Source organism: Heterocephalus glaber, unplaced genomic scaffold, assembly GCF_053883595.1.
Source record: "Heterocephalus glaber isolate CG9 unplaced genomic scaffold, H.glaber_assembly_v1.0 deba00001561, whole genome shotgun sequence".
NCBI lineage: Eukaryota > Metazoa > Chordata > Mammalia > Rodentia > Bathyergidae > Heterocephalus > Heterocephalus glaber.
In genome coordinates, this window is record NW_028258349.1 from 12,565,081 (window position 1) to 12,587,277 (window position 22,197).

The window sequence follows — 22,197 nt, forward strand, 5'->3', positions numbered from 1 at the left end:
TAGTCTATTTTGTTATGGGGTATCAGCATGTTCCATGCTGAGAAGTACAGAGAAAGAGGTTCAAGACCTGTCTTCCAGTGGCTAACAGGATCTTGTAGTTTTGAGAAAAGGAAAACAAAGGCAAGGGTTGGGAGTTTACATAATTGGGGTTTTGCATAACTGGCAATATAGGCAACCCTGCCCGAGCCTCATCTGGTGAACTTTTCCTCAGGGCTGGTTCTGCCAGGCTCTGGGAGAGCCATCATTGCTTAAGGTGGCCATTCTGGTCCTATCTTAAGGGAGCAGCCTTGTTCCCTGATGGGGTAATTGCTCTGGCTCCGAGACGGTCTGTACTGCTCAGCTGCTGCAGGTTTGGGACAATGGCTGGAGACTTCTTGGCATCACTTCAAAGGGACATTGTAAAAGCTGGCAACTGGGTGACACTGCAAATCCTGAAAATTACATTGTTACTCTTTTGTTGATGTCCTTAATCTTGAAGGGGGATGAGACAGATGAGGTAAATTTAGGGCTATTAAACCTTGTATCACTATTTTTTAGGCAGACACTCCCTGAGTGAATTTTTTTTTTCCAGTACCAGGGATTGAACTCAATTAAGATCTTGCATTTTCAAGGCAGGCAAGGTGCCACTGAGCTAAACCCCTAGCCCACTCCCTGAGTGATTAACATGCCTGCGTGCAGAGCTGACCCAAAGCTTTATGTAATAAAATGAAGGCAGAAATGCCCAGCTTCATCCTGCTTTTAGTGATCCAGCTTCTAAGACCATGTTACATTTTGACTTTTTCCTATTCCCCCACCTCCACCCACTACCATCAACACACATATACTTGGTTCTTCACCCTGGACAATAGTGTAAGCTGCTCTATTCAGCTGTGTGTTGACTTTAGACTCGGTTGTATCCACGGCGTCTGGCATATGGGTGAACTTGATAAATATTTATTAAAGGAAATATATTCTAAATGTTTCTGACTTAGTCACTCCCACCTCTTTAATAAAATAGGAATTCTGTGGTTCTTTTAGCTTCTAGCCATCACCGAGATCTTTCTATACATCCCCATTAGTGTCTGGCTACACATAAGCCACTCACCTATTGCTAGCTAGCCATTTATTGATTGCTTGTACTGGGAACTGAACTCAAGGTGTTAGTACTGAGCTACATCCCCAACCTTTTTGTTGTTTCAATTTTGAATCAGGGTCTCCCAAAAATGCTAAGTTGCCTAGTATATTAGTTACTTTCTTGTTGCTAGGACAAAACACATGACACCTGCAATTTAAAGGAGGAGAAGTTTATTTTGGCTCAAGATTGTGGTGATTTCAGTGCACGGTGGGATAGCTTCGAGGCAGAAATGGCATGGAGAAAGGGCATGGCAGGGGAGAGCTGCTCAACCCAAGGCTGCCAGGCAGCAAAGAGAAAGAAGGGAGGAGCCAGGGACAAAAATACACCTTTCCAGGTCCACATCTTTTAAAAAATATTTATTTATTTATACCCACTTCTTTTCTTTCTTTTTATTTATTTATTTATTATTTTTGGTACCAGGGATCAAACTCAGGACCTTGAGCTTTTGAGGCAGGCGGCGGAACCACTGAGCTAAATCCCCAGTATCTTTTCTTTCTTTCTTTCTTTCTTTTTTTTTGGTACCAGGGATCAAACTTGGGACCTTGCACTTTCAAGACAGGCGGTGGCACCACTGAGCTAGATCCCTGGCCCTAGACCCACTTCTGACTAGGCTCACCTCTTAATAGCCCATTCTGCTATTACCAATGGATTAATGCACTGTGGGAAGAAAACAGAAATCTATCTAAAGACTGGACCAGAAAGTTTGGTGAGTTAGTTTATTTTTGTTTGCTATACTAAAATATCTAAAGCTAGGTGATTTTCTTTTTGATCTGCAAGTTTATTTCGTACAGCACACATTCACAGAGAGCTGTAACAGCGTTTCAACACCTGTCATCTCTGCAGAAAAATATCAGAACTTCATTTTTAGGGTGATTGTCTCTGCCTTATATATGAAAGCTAGTGTATAAAAATTGTGTTTTTTTCATTTTAATCATTTTCATCATTATATACACTTTCAATTTCTCACACTAGAGATACTATTCGGCATTTACACATGTGTGTCCTATTTATTTCACTTAAGAGGATGGCCTCAATATGCATCCATTTAGCTACAAATGACTCTAGTTTCCCGTTCTTTATGGCTGAGTAGTACTCCATTTTATTAAAAAACCACATTTTCTTTATCCAGTTTCCAGTTGATGGGCACTTGGGCTGTTTCCAATCCTTAGCTATTACAAATTGTGCCGCTATAAACATAGGTGCACATATATCGCTGTGGTATGATTCTTTTAATTCTTTGGGGAAGATACCCAGCAGGGGAATAGCTGGGTCAAATGGGACCTCTAGCCCTAGTTCTTTGAGGTATCTCCATACTGACTTCCACAGTGGCTGCACCAGTCTGCACTCCCACCAACAATGGAGAAGGGTTCCTTTCTCCCCACACCCCCACCAGCATTTGTTATTGGTTGATTTCTTGATAGCCGCCATTCTTTGTGGGGTGAGGTGGAATCTCAGTGTTGTTTTCATCTGCATCTCTCAAATGACCAGTGATGTTGAACATTTTTCCATATATTTGTTGGCTGTTTTTACTTCTTTGTCTGAGAAATGTCTGTTCATTTCTGATGCCCATTTTTGAATTGGGTCTTTGAATTTGGAGGGTCTGATTTTCAAAAATTCTTTATATATTCTAGATAGTAGCCCTTTGTCTGCTGCTAAAAATTTCTTCCCATATTGTAGATTGTCTCTTAGCTCTGTTGGTGGTTTCTCTTGCAGTGCAGAAGCTTTTTAATAAGATGAAGTCTCAGTTGTTGATTCTTTGTGCTAGTTCCCGTGCTACTGAAGTTTTGTTCATAAAGTCTTTTCCTATGCCAATGTCATTGAGAGTTGTACCTAACTTATCTTCCAGCAAGTTTACTGTTTCTGTCTTGATATTTAGCTTTTTAATCCACTTCAATCTTAGTTTAGTGCACGATGATAGGTATAGGTCTAGTTTTAATCTTTGGCAGATTGAAATCCAGTTTTTCCAACACCATTTATTGAACAGGCTATCTTTTCTCCAATGAGGGAGATTGGCTCCTTCGTCAAAGATGAGGTGGCCGAGTACGTCTGGAGTTGTTTCTGCATCTTCTAATCTATTCCACTGATCTGCGGGTCTGTTTCTTTGCCAGTACCATGCTGTTTTTATCACAGTAGCTTTGTAGTATAGTTTCAAGTTGGGGATTGTGATACCCCCAGCCATGTCTCTGTTGCCCAGAATTGCTTTTGCTATTCTAGGTTTCTTCTGCTTTCAAATGAATTTTTGGATTGTTTTCTCTAATTCTGTGAAGTATATTATTGGAATTTCAATCAGTATTGCATTACATCTATATAGTAGTTTTGGAAGTATGGCCATTTTCACTATATTGATTCAATAGTTTTTAAACTTAAGGCATCCTGCCCTAATCTATAACAAAGCTACAGTACTCAAGGCAGCAAACAATGAAGGATTAGAAAGAATAATTATCTCCTTTTTCAAATCCAAGACTGGTGGCCAGAAGGAATAACTGGTCTACTTCAAGCTCTGTGAGTCAACACTATGAAACTCATTAGCATTAGGACAAAGAATCTGCATTATTCCAGCTTTATGGAATCATATGCCTGGTGTGTGCATGCATGTGTGTGTGTGTGTGTGTGTGTGTTATGTATGTGTGTGTACAGACATGCATATGGTTCTCACGGGGACTGAGGAGTAATGCTGCCCCCGTACTCACTTGCAGCCAGTGCTGAGAAAAGCGAGCACATTTTGGTAACATGTACTAATCTTGAGTGCATGCTGAAGGACGACAGGACTGAGGACAACAGACAGGAAAAGGTGATAAATGTTCAGCATTTAGGGGAATTCAACACCACCAGGAGACAGCAGCTAAGTACTGAAGCTAGGTGATTTTTAAAGAATAGAAGTTGCCAGGTGTCCAGCCTGAGCAATCAAGCAACTTAGTGAGACTTGTCTCAAAAAAAAAAAAAAGGTGCCTTCTCAGCAGAACAGCTGCATAATGCTGTGCAAAGTGCAAGATTCCTTGTTCAAACAGCAGAAAAATATTAATAGAAATACTAAGGTGGAAAAGTTTTTCCTTCTGTGATCTCTTTCAACTTGTCATGGTGTTTACTTTTTGTTTTGCTCTTTGTGGTACTAGGGATTCAACTCAGGCCTTCTCACATGCTAGGCAAGTGAGAGCTACATTCCTGACCCTTCCTAACTTTTTCTCTTTTTTTTGAGACAAGGTCTTGCTAAGGAAGTTGTCCAAATTGGCCTCGAAGTTGTGTCTGCCTCAGCCTCTCAAGTAGCCTGGATTATAGATGCATGTCTCTGTGCCCAGCTTGTGGTGATATTTTAAACCAGCTATTTAATGCTGGGCTCCCTAGGGCAAAGGATACTCCTGGGTGAATACAGTCACTAAACTGTGTGTGTACCCCGACACTTCCCCACCAGCCACTAGACCAGCTTGCAGTTCCCTGCCCAAAGGAAAGGTCAAACCAGGCACCCTCCTTACCTGGTGTGGGTGCCCTGGATAATGCAAGCTCTGTGCCCAAGAGGGATTGGGACCTGGATCCAAGGTAGGCAAGACATTGACCCCTGCTAGGCCATCTGTCCAGTGTGCCATGGTGTGCAACCTGGGGAGGAGGTAGCTGTTGCCAGCCCTGCCCTGTCCTTCCCTGGCATAAAAGGCCATGGAGCGTTAAGTGCAACACCCCAATCCTCCCTGTACCCACACCTAGGCTCCTGGGAGGCATAACAAGCATCCAAGCCCCTGTCTCAGGGTGGCAGAGAGTGGTGGGAGGTGACAGCAGACAGGAGGCTCCCAGCCCCTGGTGCGTGCTCCACTGTACCACAGGCTTCTCTTACAAAACACAAACGCAAAGATAATGTTATCAAAAGTTTCAAGCTGGCAGCTGCAGAGCATTGCACCCTGAATGTGGGGCCCCTCATGCTTCTGGGCTGTTCCCCAGAGTGCCTCACAGAACACCTAAAAATCCTCCTGCTAGGAGGAAAGCTGTTGTTCTGAATGTGAGGTAAGCTGTTCTGAATGTGCCCCTGGTGGGATGAAGTTCAGAACCTCTGTAGCACTGACTTAGGGTCAAGAAGCCCAAATCAAGAAGCAGCCAGTCAGGTGCAGTACCACATGCCCATAATCCCAGCACTCAAGGAGGCTGAGGCAGGAGGATTGCAAATTCCAGTCCAACCTGGGTAACTCAGTGTGATGCTATCTCAAAACAGAAAGTAAAAGTAGGGCTGGAGATGTAGCTCACTGTGAAGACCCTGGGTTCAATCCCCAGTACCAGGAGGAGAAGAAAGACAAGAAAACAAAACAAAGAGCTGCTATGGCCATTGTGAAGGTCTTGGGAATGGTTTTGTCACTTTGCAGACAAATAGGCTGATATCCAGCATAAAGAGCTTTGCTGTCCTGTACTAACATGAAGATTTAGCTGCTATAACAAAAAGATGTCCAAATATTGTGGCATAAAGGACATAGAACTTCTGTATTAGTCAATCTCAATATGAGGATTTTATTTGGATCTTGACATAAACAAACAGTAAAAAAATTTTTTTTGACAATTGGAAATTTGAATCATGATTGACTTATTTCAACATTTTATTATGAAAATTATCAAACATAGAAAACATGAAGAAATTCATCAGGTGTGGTGGCACACACCTACAATCCCAGCACTTGGGAGGCTGAGGCAGGAGAATCAATGAGTTCGAGGCCAGCCTGGGCTCCATTGTGAGGTCAGGGACAGCATAAAATACATAATGAGACCTTGTCTCAAAAAAAAAAAAAAAAGAAAGTGAAAAACTCTTAAATATTTGTATACCTAACACCTAGATTTTACAATAAATATTTTGCTATATTTGTTTTATCATATATTTAGCCACCTATGTATGCCCTAATTCATCCATCAATCCCTATTATCTTTCAAAGTAAATCAGAGATATCACAGTATTTCAGAATGTGCTATCATCACCTACACTGCCTGGATATTGGATTTTATTGAATAATCCTTAATTTTTATATGTGACATTTTAATTGTAGTGGTTTTGAAAGTCATATATTAGGAATACATATTCAAATATTTGCGGTGGAATGGCATAATGTATAGTGTATTTAGTTATCTTTTTTTTGTATCGGGGATCAAACTCGGGACCTTGCGCTTGCGAGGCAGGCGCCGGAACCACTGAGCTAAATCCCCAGCCCTATTAGTTATCTTTTGCAAGTAACAAATGACTTCAAAGTGTAGCAGCTCAAAACAGTAAATATTTGTTATCTCTCAGTTTCTGTATGTCGTGAATCTGGGGATGGTTTACCTCTGCCAGTCACACAGCTCCGGGCGTGAAGTCAGCCGGAAGTTGCTTGTCGTGGGAGGCAACAGGATCCAGAACTGCGCTTTGGTGTTACTCTGCTGCCACCTACTGGCAGACAAAACCTGGATCTTCTCACACCGTGCTGGAAATGGAGCTAGCAGCTCCCCCCTCCCCTCCCCCTCTCCCTCTTCCTGTCTCTCTCTCTTTCTCTGTCAGACATGGTCTCACTATATAGTTCAGTCTGGCCTTGAACTCACTAAGGAGCTCAGGCTGGCCTTGAACTGGAGACAATTCTTCTGCCGCAGCCTCCCAAGTGCTGGGATTGCAGGCATGCACCACCACACCTGGCTCTTTCCTTCCTTCCTTTCTCTTCTTTCTTTATTCATTCTTCTTTTTCCTTCCTTTATTGTCTTTTTCTCTATTTTTTCCCTCTTCCTTTTCCTTTCTCCTCTTTCTCCTTTTACTGTCCTTTCTCTTTCCCTCCATCCTTTCTTCCTTTTCTTTTTTTCAATTTTTTAAGAGAAGGTCTTGCTAATTGAACTTCAGATCCTCCTGCCTCCACCTCCAAAGCTACCTGCGATTATAGGAGTGCACCACTATGCCCAGCTTGAAAACTTCTTTTTTTGGAGACAGGGTCTTGCTAAGTCGTTCAGGCTGGTTTTGAATTCATTATGTAGCCCAGACTGGTCTCAAATTTGCAACAGTCCTGCCCCAGCCTCCTGAGTGCCGCGATTACAGGTGTGTGCCACCGTGTTTGACTCAAAATTGGTTCTTTTTTGGGGGGGCGGAGCGGGAATCGAACTTGGATCCTTCCGCTTGTGAGGCAGGTGGTGGAACCACTAAACTAAATCCCCAGCCCCATCAAAATTGGTTCTTTTAGGTAAGAAAAACATGGCCGTCACAAAATTAAATGAACAAAGGATCTGAGCATACAATTAATTTATATAATCAACAAATACTTACTGATCACCTTTATTGTAGGCACTATGCTGAAAGGAATATCAAAGTCAACAAATATGTGAAAAAGTAGCTATCTAGTTTAATCATGATCAAAAGAATGCAATTTAAGGGCCTGGGATTTAGTTCAGTGGCACAACACCTGCCTGGCAAGTGCAAGGTCCTGAGTTCCATCCCCCGTACCAAAAAAAAATTTTTTTTTTAAATGCAATTTAAAACAAAAGTGATTTTTCCATTTTTCACCTACATTCAAAATAAATGTGTTCTCCATGGCTGGAAGAACGTGGCTCTTGGGATCTCTTCTTCCATCAGTAGATACGCAAGTGCGTACCCTTCCGAAGGCATTTCAGCAATGTCTATAAAATGGCTTAAAATGTATAAACACTTTTAAATATGGCCAACCAGAAGCAGGGACGGGAAACCTGTTTGTAGTTTCTAAATATTATTTGGGAAAGTAACAAAATACTAAAAGGAAACAGCGCTCCTTGGAACACGACTACGTCAGGATGGGAGGTAGAAAATGAACCAGATGAGCTTGGAACATTCTGGGGCAGAGGGAAAGCAAATGAGCAGAGCTTCGGGGTCCTATCCAAAGAATCGGGAGCCAACTGGAAAAGGGTCCCACGCAGCAACCATGGGGACTACTTGAGCATCACAGAGGGTGCTACTTAAATGAATCTAAACATATTAAATATCACCCCCCCACACACACACAGAGCTACCATGACAGCTAGGGAACCAACTCATTATTTTGAAAACCAATAAATAAGCATCTATCCTGCCTTTCATTACTGTAACATCTATACTGCCTTTCATTACTGGAACCAACTCATAATTTTGAAAACCAATAAATAAGCATCTATCCTGCCTTTCATTACTGTAACAATGGATAACCATACAGTAGTTGAAGGGAAGATTTTTTTAAATAAAAATATTCTAGTAGCTGGGTGTGGTGGTCTATACCTGTAATTCCAGCTCTGTGGGAAGCTGAGGTGGGAGGACTGCAAGCCTGAGCCTAACTTTAGCAATTTAGTGGCTTAAGAAAAATAAATACATGAATGTACAGTGGTAGAGGGCTAACCTAGCATGTGTTCAATCTCTAGTGCCACAAAACAAACAAAAACAAGTAGTTGCAGGGTTAAAAAAAAAAAGAACGAGGGCCGGGGATTTAGCTCAGTGGTTTCGCCGCTTGGTGCACAAGCGCAAGGACCTGAGTTCGATCCCGGGTACCAAAAAAAAAAAAAAAGAACGAGGGAGGATGCATGGATTGAGGTTTAAGTGACCTGGCAATTAACTATAATTCATAGAGATTACTGATTTTTTTAAACTGACATGCATGAAACAAATTTGAACACTATCAGATACGTGATGTCATTAAGGCACTATTATCAATCATTTTAAGGACTGAAATACTTTTTTAAAGTTCTGATGTGTTTTAGCAATTAATGCTAAAATATGGATGTAATGATAGCTTTCTGGTATTTACTTAAAAAGTAATGGAAGTGAGGGAAATGGGTGGAAATGTAGCCAAAACAAAATTGGTCATGAGTTGATAAATTATTAAAACCTGGAATTGGGTCCACTAGGGTTTACTATAAGATTCTGTACATTTTTGTATATGTTCAACTTTTTTTTTCAGTACTGGGATTGAACCCAAGGAGTGCTGACGTACATCCTCAGCCTTTTTTATTTTAGTTTTTAAAACTTTTGCGACAGGATCTTGCTAAACTGTTCAGACTGGTCTCTAATTAGCCTCAGCCTCTCAAATAGCTGAGAGTACAGGTATGTACCACCACACCACCCTCAATGTTTTGTTTTTGGTACTAGGGATCAAACTCAGGATCTTGTGCTTGCAAGGCAGGTGCTGGAATATTTTTGTTTTTTTGAGACAGGATCTCTCTATGCACTCTATGGAGTTCAGGCTGGCCTCAAACTTGCAGCCATCCTCCTGCCTCAGCCTCCTGAAAGCTAGGATTACAGGTGTGCAGCACCACACCTGGCAGTCTCAACGTTTTTCAAAAGTTTTTATTACCTTTTTTTGTTTGTTTTTTGAGACAGGGTCTCACTATGTAATTCAGGCTGGCCTTGAACTCACTATGTAGCCCAGGCTGGATGTACTCATGGGCAATACTCCTGCCTCAGCCTCCCCGAGTGCTGAGATTACAGGCATGTGCCACCACGCCCAGCTTTTTTTTTTTCCCCTAGTACTGGGGATCGAACTCAGGACCTTGTGCCTTTGAGGCAGGCTCAGTGCCGCTGAGCTAAATCCCTGGCCCCTAGTTGTTGTTCTTGTTTTTAAAAGTATATACATTTTTTTAAGAGTAGGAAAAATTTCTCGAGAAAGATAGCTTCTAAGAAGGAAAGTAGGTTGCCCTCCAAAGTATATACATTTTGATCTACCATTTCCATTTGTAAGAATTCATTTTAAACCAAGTGCGGGGGTGCAAGCCTGTCATCCCAGCAGGTGGACTGCTGAGAGTTCAAGACCAGCCTGGTCTCCATAGTGAGTTCAAGGCCAGCTTGAATTACATAGTGAGACCCTGTCTCAAATTAAAAAAAAAAAAGAATTCCTCTTAAAGATATATCACACATACAAATTAATTTATGTGCAAGGGAGATGTATTTATTATAAGATTATTTGAAAGAGTAACAAATAATAAAAATAACCTAAATTATTAGGGTTAAATTATGGAACACACATAATGGAATAGTTAAGTGTTTGTTAAAAAAAGAAAGCAGTGGCCCAGGGATTTATCTCAGTGGTTCCGGCACTTGCCTCGAAAGCCCAAGGTCCCAAGTTCAATGCCCGGTACCAAAAAAAAAAAAAGAAAGGAGTGAAGCAGCTATATATGTATTGATATGGTATAATATTGAAGATGTGTGGCTAAGGGAAAAGAGTAAGGTATAAAATGTTACTATCATGGGAGCCGGAGATTTAGCTCAGTGATTCTGCCGCCTGCCTTCCAAGCGCAAGGTCCCGAGTTCGATCCCTGGTAAGTTGCTATCATGGTATAAAAAGTTTTAATAAAGAGTTTGTTACATGTCTATGCTTATGAAAAATAAAAATTAGGAAATATATAACAATAACATGGTATCTGTTATTGGCCCATAATTTTAAATTTTTTATCCCATGCATATCCTTTAATTATTCAAGTGACAATTTTTAATGTCATAGCTTTGAGCTCCTTTAATGATACTCTCATTTTTGGTGCCAGGGATTGAATCCAGGGCACTGTGCATGCTAGGCAAGCATTCTACCTCAACTGTACATTTTAATCATTGAATAACTTAAAAATATGACATACAGAAGATTGCTTTCTAATCCTTTGTAAGCAATGGCACGTGCAGAAAATGCAGGGGATTTTAGCAAACACTCAGGCTGTCTGATAAGAGGCTGGCATCAAAGTGCATCTGCCTCACGCTCTCCCTGGCTACTCCCAGGGATGAGGTGATCAGTTTCTTGATTTTCCTCAGATTCATTCACAAACCCTGATCCAGATGTCACTGGAGTTCAATTAAGGATACTTTTATCCTTACTGTGACCTTCTAGAGTTACAATACCAACATTCTGAAAACGTGAGTTAATCTAAAGCAGGTGATGTTTCAGACATCTAATTTAAAATTAGCTTTTTAAACTGGATATGGTGGTGCACACCTGTAATCCCAGCACTCTGGAGGCTGAGGCAGGAGGACTGCCACAAGTTTGAGGCCAGCCTGGGCTACATATTGAGTTCAAGGCCATCCTGAACTACATAGCATGAACCTGTCTCAAAAACAAACTGAAAAAAATCCAACCTGTTTATAGAGTATTGGCTTAAAAAGTCAGGAATTTTATTTATATCTTCATAAATGATAATAATCTGGTTTTTTGCATTACATAAAATGTAGTTCTTTTTTTTTTTTTTTTTTTTTTGGTACTGGGGATTGAACTTAGGTTCTTGTGCTTGCGCAGCAGGTGGCAAAACCACTGAGCTAAATCCCCAGCCCACAGAAGATGTAGTTCTTAATTTTTCTTTATAAAAAACATTTTTCTTGATTTTTTTTTCTTAATCAGTATTTAGCCTTGAAAATAAACTGGCAAGGGCCAGGGATTTAGCTCAGTGGTTCCAGCGCCTGACTCAAAAGCACAAGGTCCCAAGTTTGATCCCCGGTACCAAAAAAAAAACAACAAAAAAAACTGGCAAGCTTCCTTTAAGGATTATCTGTTTCCTGAACTTTTTAGGTTAAAGTGTTTTCTGTTGGGGATGGTAGTTAATGCCTGTAATCTCAGCACTCTGGGAGGCTGAGGCAGGAAGATTCCAAGTCTGAGCCCAGCTGGGACAACTCAGTGAGAACCTAACTCAACATAAAAAAATTTTAAAAAGGGGTGGGGATGTAGCCCAATGTGAGACCCTGGGTTCAATCCCCAGTACCATAACAAAAAAAATTTTTTTCTTCTTTTTGTTTTGTTTTGTGGTGCTGGGGATCATGAATGCTTGCTAAGCACTCTACCACTGAGGTATATACTTATGTCCTAAAATGTTTTCTTTAAAAGGAAAGAGTTTTGATGAATTTTTATGTTCTTCCATGATCACTGATTTGCCCATTCCACATCTTGAACCAATTTTTTTGTAAAAATCTGTTCTCTAACTTTTCAAATACATCAAAGTTATACATAGTAAATTATTTTTTTAAAAGTCTTCATCTTCATCCTATTCATCTTATTTATTTGATACCAGGGATGGAACTCAGGACCTTGCACTTGTGAGGCAGGTGTGGTGCCACTGAGCTAAATCCCTGACCTTTTTTTTTTTCGTACCAGGGATCAAACTCTGGTCCTTGCACTTGCAACTTTCGGGGCTGCAGCAGAACCACTGAGCTAAATCCCCAACCCCTTGTTTGTTTATGAGGTTTTTTTTTTTTTGGTATCAGGGATTGAACTCAGGTCCTTGTGCTTGCACAGCAGGCGGCCAAACCACTGAGCTAAATCCCTGGCACCCCCTTGTTTGGTTGTTTGAGACAGGGTCTTGCTATGTAGCCCAGGCTGGCCTCAAATTTGAGGTGATCTTCCTGCTTCAGCCTCCTGAGAGCTGGGATTACAGGTGTGCACCACCACACCTGGCTCCTAGTCATATTTTTTAGATGACATTTATAAATACTCTATCCTATTACATTGTTAAATAAACAACTTTCACATTAAGGTTACTATTTTGTTTTACCAAAAAAAAAAAAAAATGGAAAAAGCAAGACAAAAGTACACTCTAGAGCACATGGGATGGGCTAGCATGAGGAAAAGCCATGATAACTTTTTTTTTTTTGGTGTTTTGAGACAGTCTCACTATGTAGCTCAGTCTGGCTTTGAACTCACTATGGAGCCTAGGCTGACCTTGAACTGAGAGCAATTTTTAATCATTCTTACCGCTAATTTGGTTTAGTTGTTAATTCTTTTCTCTTAATTAATCATTCATTCAATATGCTCAGTATGACTGGGAATGACTAGGTGCTAGAGATCTATGCTTGGTGATAAAGCCCATACCTTTAATTCTTGGATTCTTATAAGAGTACAGCTTTGGTACTGGGGTTTTTTTTGTTTGTTTGCTTTTTTTTTTTTTTCAGCATCAGGGATCGAACTCAGGACCTTGTGCCTGCAAGGCAGGTGTGAAGCCATTGAGCTAAATCCCCAGCCGAACTGGTATTTAATATGTAGAATTTATTATCATTTATTTCTAGTTTGTAGTTTGGTTTTTTAAAATTTTGAGACAGGATCTAAGTTGCCCAAACTGGCTTTGAATTTGGTGATCCTCCTGCCTCAGCCTCCTGAGTGCTGGGATTACAGGTGTCCACTATCACACTTAGCTGGATGAAGGCCTCTTTGTGATAATTATGGCCTTATAACTGCTTTTTGGAATGAATTATAATAACACTGGTTATGAAGGCTTTTTAAATACTTAATATATTCATAAGGTCCTCCTTTTACATTAACTCAATAACAGCAATACTAATAAAATTAATGATACGAGCTAGTATTTATTGCGCACATATATGTTGCAGATTTATGTTTAAAGGCTTTATAAAAAACATTTGAAGGCCAGGGATTTAGCTCAGTAGCATTACGCCTGCCTGGCAAGTGCAAGGTCCAGAGTTCGATCTCAGTACTGAGGGGGAAAAAAAAAAAGAATGAAGAAACTCTAGGGCCGGGGATGTAGCTCAGCAGTTCTTCACCTGAGTTCGATCCCCGGTACAGAGGAAAAAAAAATTTGATGGCTAGGGATGTAGTTCAGTGGCGCCATGCCTGCGTGGCAAATGCAAAGTCATGAGTTTGATCCCCGATACCAAAAGAAAAAAAAATTTGATTTAGTCTTTATGAAAACTCTCTATTAGGTAAACATAATTATCATTACTTAAAAATAAGTGGGAAAAAAAGTAAATGAGAGGGCTGGGGATCTAGCTCAGTGGTTCCGCTGGCTGCCTTGCAAGCACAAGGACTAGAGTTTGATCCCAGTACCAAGAAAAAAAAAAACTAAATGAGGGATAGAGAGATTGCAAAACTTCCCTAAGGCTATACAGTCAGTAAACAATGGAAATGATAAGACAATGTTGAGAAAGGTCTATGCCATGGAAAAAGGCACATTCACAATTTTTTTTTTTTGAGGCGAAGTCTTGGTATGTTGCTCAGCCTGGTTTTGAATTCCTGGGCTCAAGTGAGCCTCCTGTCTCAGCTTCCCAAGTAGCTGGGACTACAGGTGCTACCACTGCATAGGTCACTTTCTATTTGGAATTCTTAGAAATTTAGCATATTTTGAATGCTAACACAAGGGTGTTCTGTATTCTTATTAACTTTTTAAAGCAAATGTTTTCTGATGCTTAGTAAGCAGTAAGACAAAAAGAACTCCCACATTTACTGAATTTTCTTCTGTTATGAGTTCTCTAATGTTCCACAATAGAAGTGACAAATAAAGATTTTCTGACATTAATTACATCGATAATGAACTAATATTGAGCCAGGTGTGAGCTCACATAGAGGTTTCTCTATGTCCCTCACATCCAAGGCTTGCTAACTGGTATGGATTCTGTAGTGTTCAATGAGCTGAGAGCCAAGGACAAAGGCCTGCCCACACTCCCTACATTCATAAGGCTTGATCCCAGGATGGATTCTCTGATGTTCAGTAAGCTGTGAACTACGGATGAAGGCCATCCCACATTCCCTACATTCGTAAGGCTTCTCACAGGTGTGAATTCGCTGATGGTGGGTCAACTGTGAAACACGAATAAAAGCTTTCCCACATTCCTTACATTCGTAAGGCTTGTCTCCTGTATGAATCCTCTGATGCTGAATGAGGTATGAACTGCGACTAAAGGCCTTCCTGCAGTCCTTGCATTCATAGGGTCTGTCACCTGTATGAACTCTCTGGTGTCGAGTAAGCTGTGCATGCTGTCTGAAGGCCTTCCCACACTCCTTACATTCATAGGGCTTCTCCCCGGAATGGATTCTTTGATGCCGAGTCACTTCTGAGCTGTGAATAAAGCCCTTTCCACATTCCTTACATTCATAGGGCTTCTCACCAGTGTGGATTCGCTGATGGACAGTCAGCTGCGAGTGCTGTCTAAAGGCTTTCCCGCACTCTTTACACTGGTAGGGTCTAGCACCTGTGTGAATTCTGCGATGAACAGTAAGCTGTGAGCCTCGGATAAAAGCCTTCCCACAGTCTTTACACACGTAGGGTTTCTCACCTGTATGAGTTCTTTGATGCAGAATAAGTTGTGAATGCTGCCTGAAGGTCTTTCCACATTCTTTACATTCATAGGGTTTGACACCAGTATGAAGCCTCTGGTGCAGAATAAGTTCCGAGGTACGACCGAAGGCCTTCCCGCATTCCTTACAGCCGTAAGGTTTCTCACCTGTATGAATTCGCTGATGTTGAACAAGGTGTGAGGCACGGCTAAAGGCCTTCCCACATCCCTTACATTCAAAGGGCTTCTCACCAGTATGCGTTTTCTGATGTTGACTAAGGTGTGAGCCACGGTGAAACACTTTCCCACATTCACTGCATTCAATCATTTTCTCGCTGGTCCGGCTGTGCTGATGGGGAGTGAGGGATCTGTGATGCTCGAAACTGGGCATGTTTTCGTAGGTGATTTCTACTTGCTTGAAATAGCATTCCTGATTTACTTGTCTCTCAAATTGGCCTTTGCATTCCCAGTCACCTCTAAAACTGGAGCCATCAAGATCACAGTTTTTAAGGCTTTCCATTACTTCCCAATGGAAAGACTTTATTTCAAAAATATCTTTTTGTGGAAATGTCTTACATCTGGACTCTAAGCCTGAAAAATACAAGAGAAAAGTAAACATAAGCTGTTTTCACAAAAAGAACTAGTATGTGTTATGTACATATACCATCTCCTCACGATGAATGCAACCATATGTACTTCAAACATGTACAATAAAAATAAAAATTAAAAAAGAAAAAAATAAGCTGCTCTCTTCTATGAAAAATAAAAAATTCTACAGTAAAATGGGTAGAACAGAATGAAAACAATAACCATAAAAAGTGAATAGCTTATATAAGTCTCAAATATTAGCCAATTTATCAAAAGCACATGAAAGCACAAATATGGTATGAGCTTACATGGTGCCAGAGGGAGCAAGATAAAATAATTAAGCCAGGTTCTCCATTTGATATGGATCAGAATCATTCAAGAAGCACATTAACCATACGATGTCCAAGCATTGCCTCAGACTGAATCAAAAGCTAGAGGAGTAGGCCCAAAGTGTGAGTGTGTGTGCGTGTGTGTGTGTGTGTGTGTGTGTGTATTTATTTTATATATTTTTAAGTCTCTCTGTGGTGCTGGGGACTGAACCTAGGGCCTCATACATATGCATATTTTAAAACTGAGCTTAAATTCACATAATATAAAATTTCCCATTTAAACCATTTCGAAAGGCACAATTCAGTGGCTTGTAGTACATTCCCACTCTGTAGTTTGAGAACACTTCATCACCCCCACATAGAACCCTACAGAGAGAGAGAGAAAGAGAGAGAGAGAGACAGAAGGAGAAAGAGAGAAAGAGAGAGAGAGAAAGAGAGAGAGACAGAGGGAGAAAGAGAGAGAGAGAGATAAAAAAGAGAGAGAAAAAGTCACTCCCATTCTCTATTCCCTCCATCCCTGGGCAGCTACTAATGATTAGGCAGAGAGCCACTGATTCTGTCTTTATGCCTTTGTCTATTCTGGACATTTCACATAGATAAAGGATCTCTGCTTTTTTTTTTTATTTGTATGTTTGATTTTTAAGATGGGGTCTTCCTATGTTGCCTAGGCACGATTCTCCTGTCTCAGCCTCCCAAGTGAGTAGGATCACAGGTGTACGCCACTATGCCCAATTTGAGGCAATCTCTGTAACATGTCCCACCATGTGATATTGAGGCCAAACAAAATAAAAATCTCTGCCTGGACTTCTCACTGCCTTCCCACTGGGCTGAGAGTACACTCCAAATGCACTGCCGTGGCTCACAATGCTCTTGGCAAAGTGGGTCCCTGCTGTCTTTCTTGACAATGTCTCAACTACAAACAATCCATTTTCATGATGAGCACTCTCCTCTCTCCTACCTTTGTACCAAACCACAGGCTTCCTTTGAGCATCTAGAATAAACGTAGGCTTTTCCCAGCTCAGATTGCTCAATAGGTCCTGTGCTCTCTGCATGCTCTTTTCTCATCCTTCAGGTCTCAGATGAAAACTCACTTTCAAAAAAGCTCTCAGCTTGCTAACCCTAAGCATATACATTTATTCTCTTTCACACAGCTGTGCCCTGTTTCTACAACACTTTTATCAGCTATAATTATATTTCCATGTATTTATCTGTTGATCTATTTGCTTTTTGCTACTGAATTTCCCCAAAGGCAGAAACAACACCTTTCTCAATAGTGACTGTAATAAACTCTTAGAATAGATTTTTGGTAATGGATTTGGGGATGAATAAATATTGGATTCCAGTTAGACAGACCAGTGGAACACAATAAAAAGGACAGACAGAAATAGATTGAAGTTTACTGAAATTGAATATACTATAAAGGCAGTATCTCAAAGGGATAAACAGTTTGTATAATAAATAATATCAGGATAACTAGACAGTCATTTGAAAAAAGAAAAATCAGAGTCCATATATTATGACACCATATACCAGAATAAAATTCAAATAGGTGTTTTTCCCTCCAATTTTCAAGCTGAACAAATAATGCAGGGGATGGGAGTGTAGCTCAGTGGTAGAGTGTGTGCTTAGTTATCGTGGGTGAAGCCCTGACTTCAATCCCAGTACCAGAACAAAAATAAAAATCCCCAAAGACACTATAGATCCCCTGAACTTACTAAGTACAAATTTGTATCTAAAGCACAACATCTCCCCGATCCACCTCCTCTCCCCACCCAAATCCTGGTAATTACCATTCTCCTCTCTCTTTCAATGAGTTTGACCTTTTTAGATTTCACATATAATTGAGATCATATGGTATTGTCTTTCTGTGTCTGGCTTATTTCACTTAACATAATGCCTTCCAGATTTGCCCAAGTGTGAGAAACAATAGCTGTCTTTTCTTTCTTTCTTTCTTTTTCTTTTCTTTGCAGTACCGGGGATCGAACTCAGGACCTTGTGCTTGCCAGATAGTTGCTGCGCCACTGAGCTACATCCCTGGCCCCCAAGCTCTGTCTTTTCTATCAAACAAGAGTGCCTCCATTTTGGACTCTAGTCCACTCTAGGTGGCTCCACCCAAATGCACCAAGTTTGAGAAATGCCTGCTCAGTTTAGACTCTGGGAACACAGCTAACAGTCAAGGACTTTCAGTGCCCCATACCTCAATGCTCCCCTCCCTTAACAACCCTGCCCAGCAACACTTTGTGCTGCTTAAACTAGCCAATTGGGATAGATTGTGAACCTTCAACCCAACCAAGGGAAAAAGGTCAGCTGCTTCTCCTGTGTTAGGGATAAAAGGGGCAAACCACCTTTGTCCTGCGTACCTGCTACCTCATTGCTGGGGTGTGTTTGTGCCCTTTGGCAAAAGTAAAAAACCTTGTTGAGATTTCTTGGTGTCTGAGTGCTTCATTATCTGCACCAACAAATTGAGTCTGGGGGCTTATTTCCAACACGTTATCGCAAATGACAGGGACTTCCTTCTTTTTAAAGGCTGAACAGAAATACACTGTTGTGTATTTGGTATATACCACATTTTCTTTATCCATCTATTGATAGGTTGTTGTTTTTTTTTGAGACAGGGTCTCACTATGTAGTTCAGGCTGGCCTTGAACTCACCATGTAGCTCAGGCTGGCCTTGAACTGGCCACAATCCTCCTGCCTCAGCTCCTGAGTGCTGGGATGACAGGCATGTGCCACCATGCTCAACAGAAAATGAAATTTAAAGATACTATTTCATATCATTCTTCAATAAAAGGAAGCAGGTCTCCTCTGAGGAATGGTTAATATCAGGGCTGAAGCAGGAAAAATACACAGTAAGACTGGAATAAGAACTATGTGCACTGCTGTATGCTTGTAATTACAGCTATTTGAGAGGCTGAGGCAGGAAGATCCCAAGTTCAAGGACACTCTGGGAAATTTATTGAGATTCCATCTCAAAAAAAGATGGGGGAGATGCCAGTGGTAGAGCACTTGCCTAGGACGCATGAGATTCTGGGTTCCATCTCCAGGACTGCAAAAAAAAGGAAGGGAGGCTGCAATACGGTGTGGTATCATAAAATATGGAAGAACATATAAAAGAATGAGGGCAGGGCTAGAGTTGTAGCTGTCATAGAATGCTTGCCTAGCATGTGCAAGACCCTGATTCTGTAGGGAAAAAAAAAGGCATGCTGAGTGAGCCCAGGAGCCAACCCGAAGGAATTCTCCTTGGTTAATGTTTGAAGAATTTGAACAATGAAATAATTAAAGTACTGACTTCAATCCACAGACTAAAATAAATATCCCTGAGCCCACAAATGAATGAATAAATAATAAATGAATGGAGGGAATAAGAACAGCTCTTTGTAATTCTTTGTAAAGAATTTCAATTAATAAATGGTAATAGGAATAAGGGACACAAAAAAATTAAGCAAACAGCACAGTAATAGCTTGTACATGCAAATAATTCCAGCACTCTGGGATGCTGCGGCAAGAGGATCTCAAGTTCAAACTCAGCTTGGGAAACTTAGCAATTCAGCAAGACCATACCTCAAAATAAATAATTTACAAAGGGCCGCAGATGTATACTCAGGGCAAAGGCCCTCGGTTCAATCTTCAGGGGCGGGGGAGAGAGAGAGAGAGAGGAGACAGAGAGAGAGAGAGAGAGGCAGACAGAGACAGAGAGCAGAGAGGGATAGAGAGACAGACAGATAAAATACAAATCAAAATCACTTGATGGAAAAATGTTAATAAAACATAAGGAAAACAAATAGCTGGAAATGAAAAGAATGAGTAATACAAAACTATAAAACAAAATGATCGAAGAATGGACATATTAACTTTAACAACAAATGAGAATGAATTGAATTCCCTTTTTCCAAGTCTAGGAATCTCAGATTGATTCAAAAGGAAACTAACAAGGGCTGGGGATTTAGCTCAGTTGGTTTTGCCATGTGCTGCGCAAGCACAAGGACCTGAGTTCGATCCCGAGTACCGAGAAAAAAAAAGGAAACTAACAGAATCCTGGCTACAATGTACATACTTTACACTTGATCTTAGCCAAAAGGCTGAAAAGTGATACAATGTACATACTTTAAACAAACCGGTAATAATACTAGCAGAGCTACTAAATGGCAGAAGTCAGGATTTGAATATAGACAGCGGAGCTCCAGAGTCTATGCCCTCAATCCTACACAACCATACTTCTCAAAAGTTGAGACTATAGGAATAAATAAACTGCTAAATTAAATTTCTTTCCTTCATTTCCCTCTTTTTTTCTCTTCTCTGCCTTTTCCTTTCTTCCTTTCTCTCTTGTATTGCTTTTTCTTTTTCTTTCTTTTTTTTTTTTTTTTTTCCAGTAACAGGGATCAAACTCAGGACCTTGTGCTTGTGAGGCAAGCACGGTGCCACTGCTCTACATCCCCGGTCTTCTTCCTTTCTCTTTTTTTCTTCCCTTCCTTTCCCCTTTCTCTTTTCTTCCTCTCCTTCTCTCTTCCTTCCTTTTCCCTTTCTCTCTTTTTCATTCTTCCTCCCTTCCTTCCCTTTCCCTTTTTCCTCTCTTGCTTGCTTGCTGTACTGGGGATTGAAACCAGAGCCTTCACACTGAACTACCTTGGAGCCATCTTTTTTATTTTTTTATTTTGAGATAGGGTCTCATTAAGTCCCTAAATTGCCAGGTTGGGCTCAAACATGTGATTCTCTTGGCTCAGCCTCCCTGAGTGCTAAGATAACAGGCGTGTGCCACTGTGTCCACCAGTTTTAAGACAACAATTTTTTCTAAGGCATGAAGATACTTGGAAAAAAAAAGGATTCTGAGTACATGCAAAAAGATAGCCACTGGGGAAGAAAAGGGCACACTGCTTTTTGAAATGGGAAGGAATCATGAGAAAGAACAGAGAGGAACTAAACAGAGAGGGAAAGGTTCCCTTGGGAGCTGATCCTCTGCTGTTTACAGCTTCAGGTATCTCTTCTTTCCACAGCAAGGCTGTGAGGGGAGCTGCCTGACAAAAGCTCAAGCTACAGCCATCAGTTGACTCACTCACTGTTATCCCCACGTCCTCTCCCATGGGATCAGCCCTACTCACCTTGATACCAAGGTCCTGTCATGTCATTTGTAACCATCCATGGCTCTTTTCCTTGCTCCAATAAGGAGATGACATCAGGCTTCGAAATGGAAAGTCCTGTTTAAAGGAAAAGAAATGGGACGTGATCATACTGTTCCAAATTCAAACCCAGTCCTTTGGTCACCAAGGAATCAGGGTGATGATAAGGAGGAAGGAGTGAAGGCTGGACAAAAGATGGGAAGGAGGGTGGAGGTGACCAGTGGAACTACTCATTCCCAACTCTACAAAGGACGAACAATAATCTTGGTACGGAGGATGGAAGTTCATTCAGAAACTTGTAAGTTGCCTAGAAATTCCAGAAGGCTAGTCCTAAATGACATGGAGTAGATAACTATGGAGATTACACTGCTTTAATCCTCTCCTTCCCTTCCAATCCCTTCCTTGGATGGCCCTGCTCCACACTGGGTTTTCTGCCCAAGACAGCCAGCCTGTAGGGACTGTGGCACCCTGCCCCATGGCTTGCTATTGGCTTGGCAGAAGGAAAGCGTCAGCATGTGAGCAGGAGGTGGGGGGAGTGCAGGGCATCTCTGACTCTGTCCCTTCCCCTTTAGACACTGGAGTTCTGAAAGTCACCTCAGCATCTCCTCTGGTGGCACTGCTTCCTCTCTTCACTCCTTCAGGCCAGAGGCAGAAACAGCCAACTCCCAGCACTGTAGTTCCTGGTGCCTCATTTTCCATCTGTCCCTGAGTGATCATTAGCCTTACCTAATGTGACCAAGTGACTGAAGTTCTCCAAAGTCACATCTTTGTATAAGTCCCTCTGGGAAGGTTCCAGATACTTCCATTCTTCCTGAGAGAACTCAATGGCCACATCCCTGAATGTTATCAATCCCTGAAACAATAAACCCGTACATTAATAAAAAGTAAAGGCTTTTCATTTTTAAACTTTTTTTCTCTTTTTTTATGAAACCACAAGTACTAGGAAAGTAGGCAAATGTTTTACTGATCTAAATCCCCAGTCCCTGCTTCCCCCCTTGACACAGGCCCATGCTAAATTGCCCATGCAGGCCTCTAATTTGTGATCCTCCTGTCTCAGCCTCCTGAGTAGCTGGGATTACAGGCATGTACCATCACCCATGGCTT

General features: G+C 41.1%; 2 protein-coding genes across 4 annotated transcripts in view; one reads left to right on the forward strand and one right to left on the reverse strand.

The window, feature by feature from the left end:
* Capns1 (calpain small subunit 1) overlaps nucleotides 1–18,403 on the forward strand; it is a 32,483-nt gene extending 14,080 nt beyond the window's left edge. Inside the window, exon 11 of the mRNA XM_087191325.1 lies at nucleotides 17,950–18,403. Coding sequence (XP_087047451.1) covers nucleotides 17,950–18,081 — 132 coding nt within the window. The 3' untranslated portion in view covers nucleotides 18,082–18,403. The remainder of the gene's footprint in view (nucleotides 1–17,949) is intronic.
* Nucleotides 1,489–22,197, reverse strand: part of Znf565 (zinc finger protein 565) — a 47,510-nt gene continuing 26,801 nt past the window's right edge. For all 3 annotated transcript variants that reach the window (XM_087191286.1, XM_087191287.1, XM_087191285.1), the window contains 3 exons: nucleotides 21,820–21,946; nucleotides 21,076–21,171; nucleotides 1,489–15,653 (listed from right to left, as the gene is read on the reverse strand). In XM_087191286.1, coding sequence (XP_087047412.1) covers nucleotides 14,386–15,653; nucleotides 21,076–21,171; nucleotides 21,820–21,946 — 1,491 coding nt within the window. In that variant the 3' untranslated portion in view covers nucleotides 1,489–14,385. The remainder of the gene's footprint in view (nucleotides 15,654–21,075; nucleotides 21,172–21,819; nucleotides 21,947–22,197) is intronic.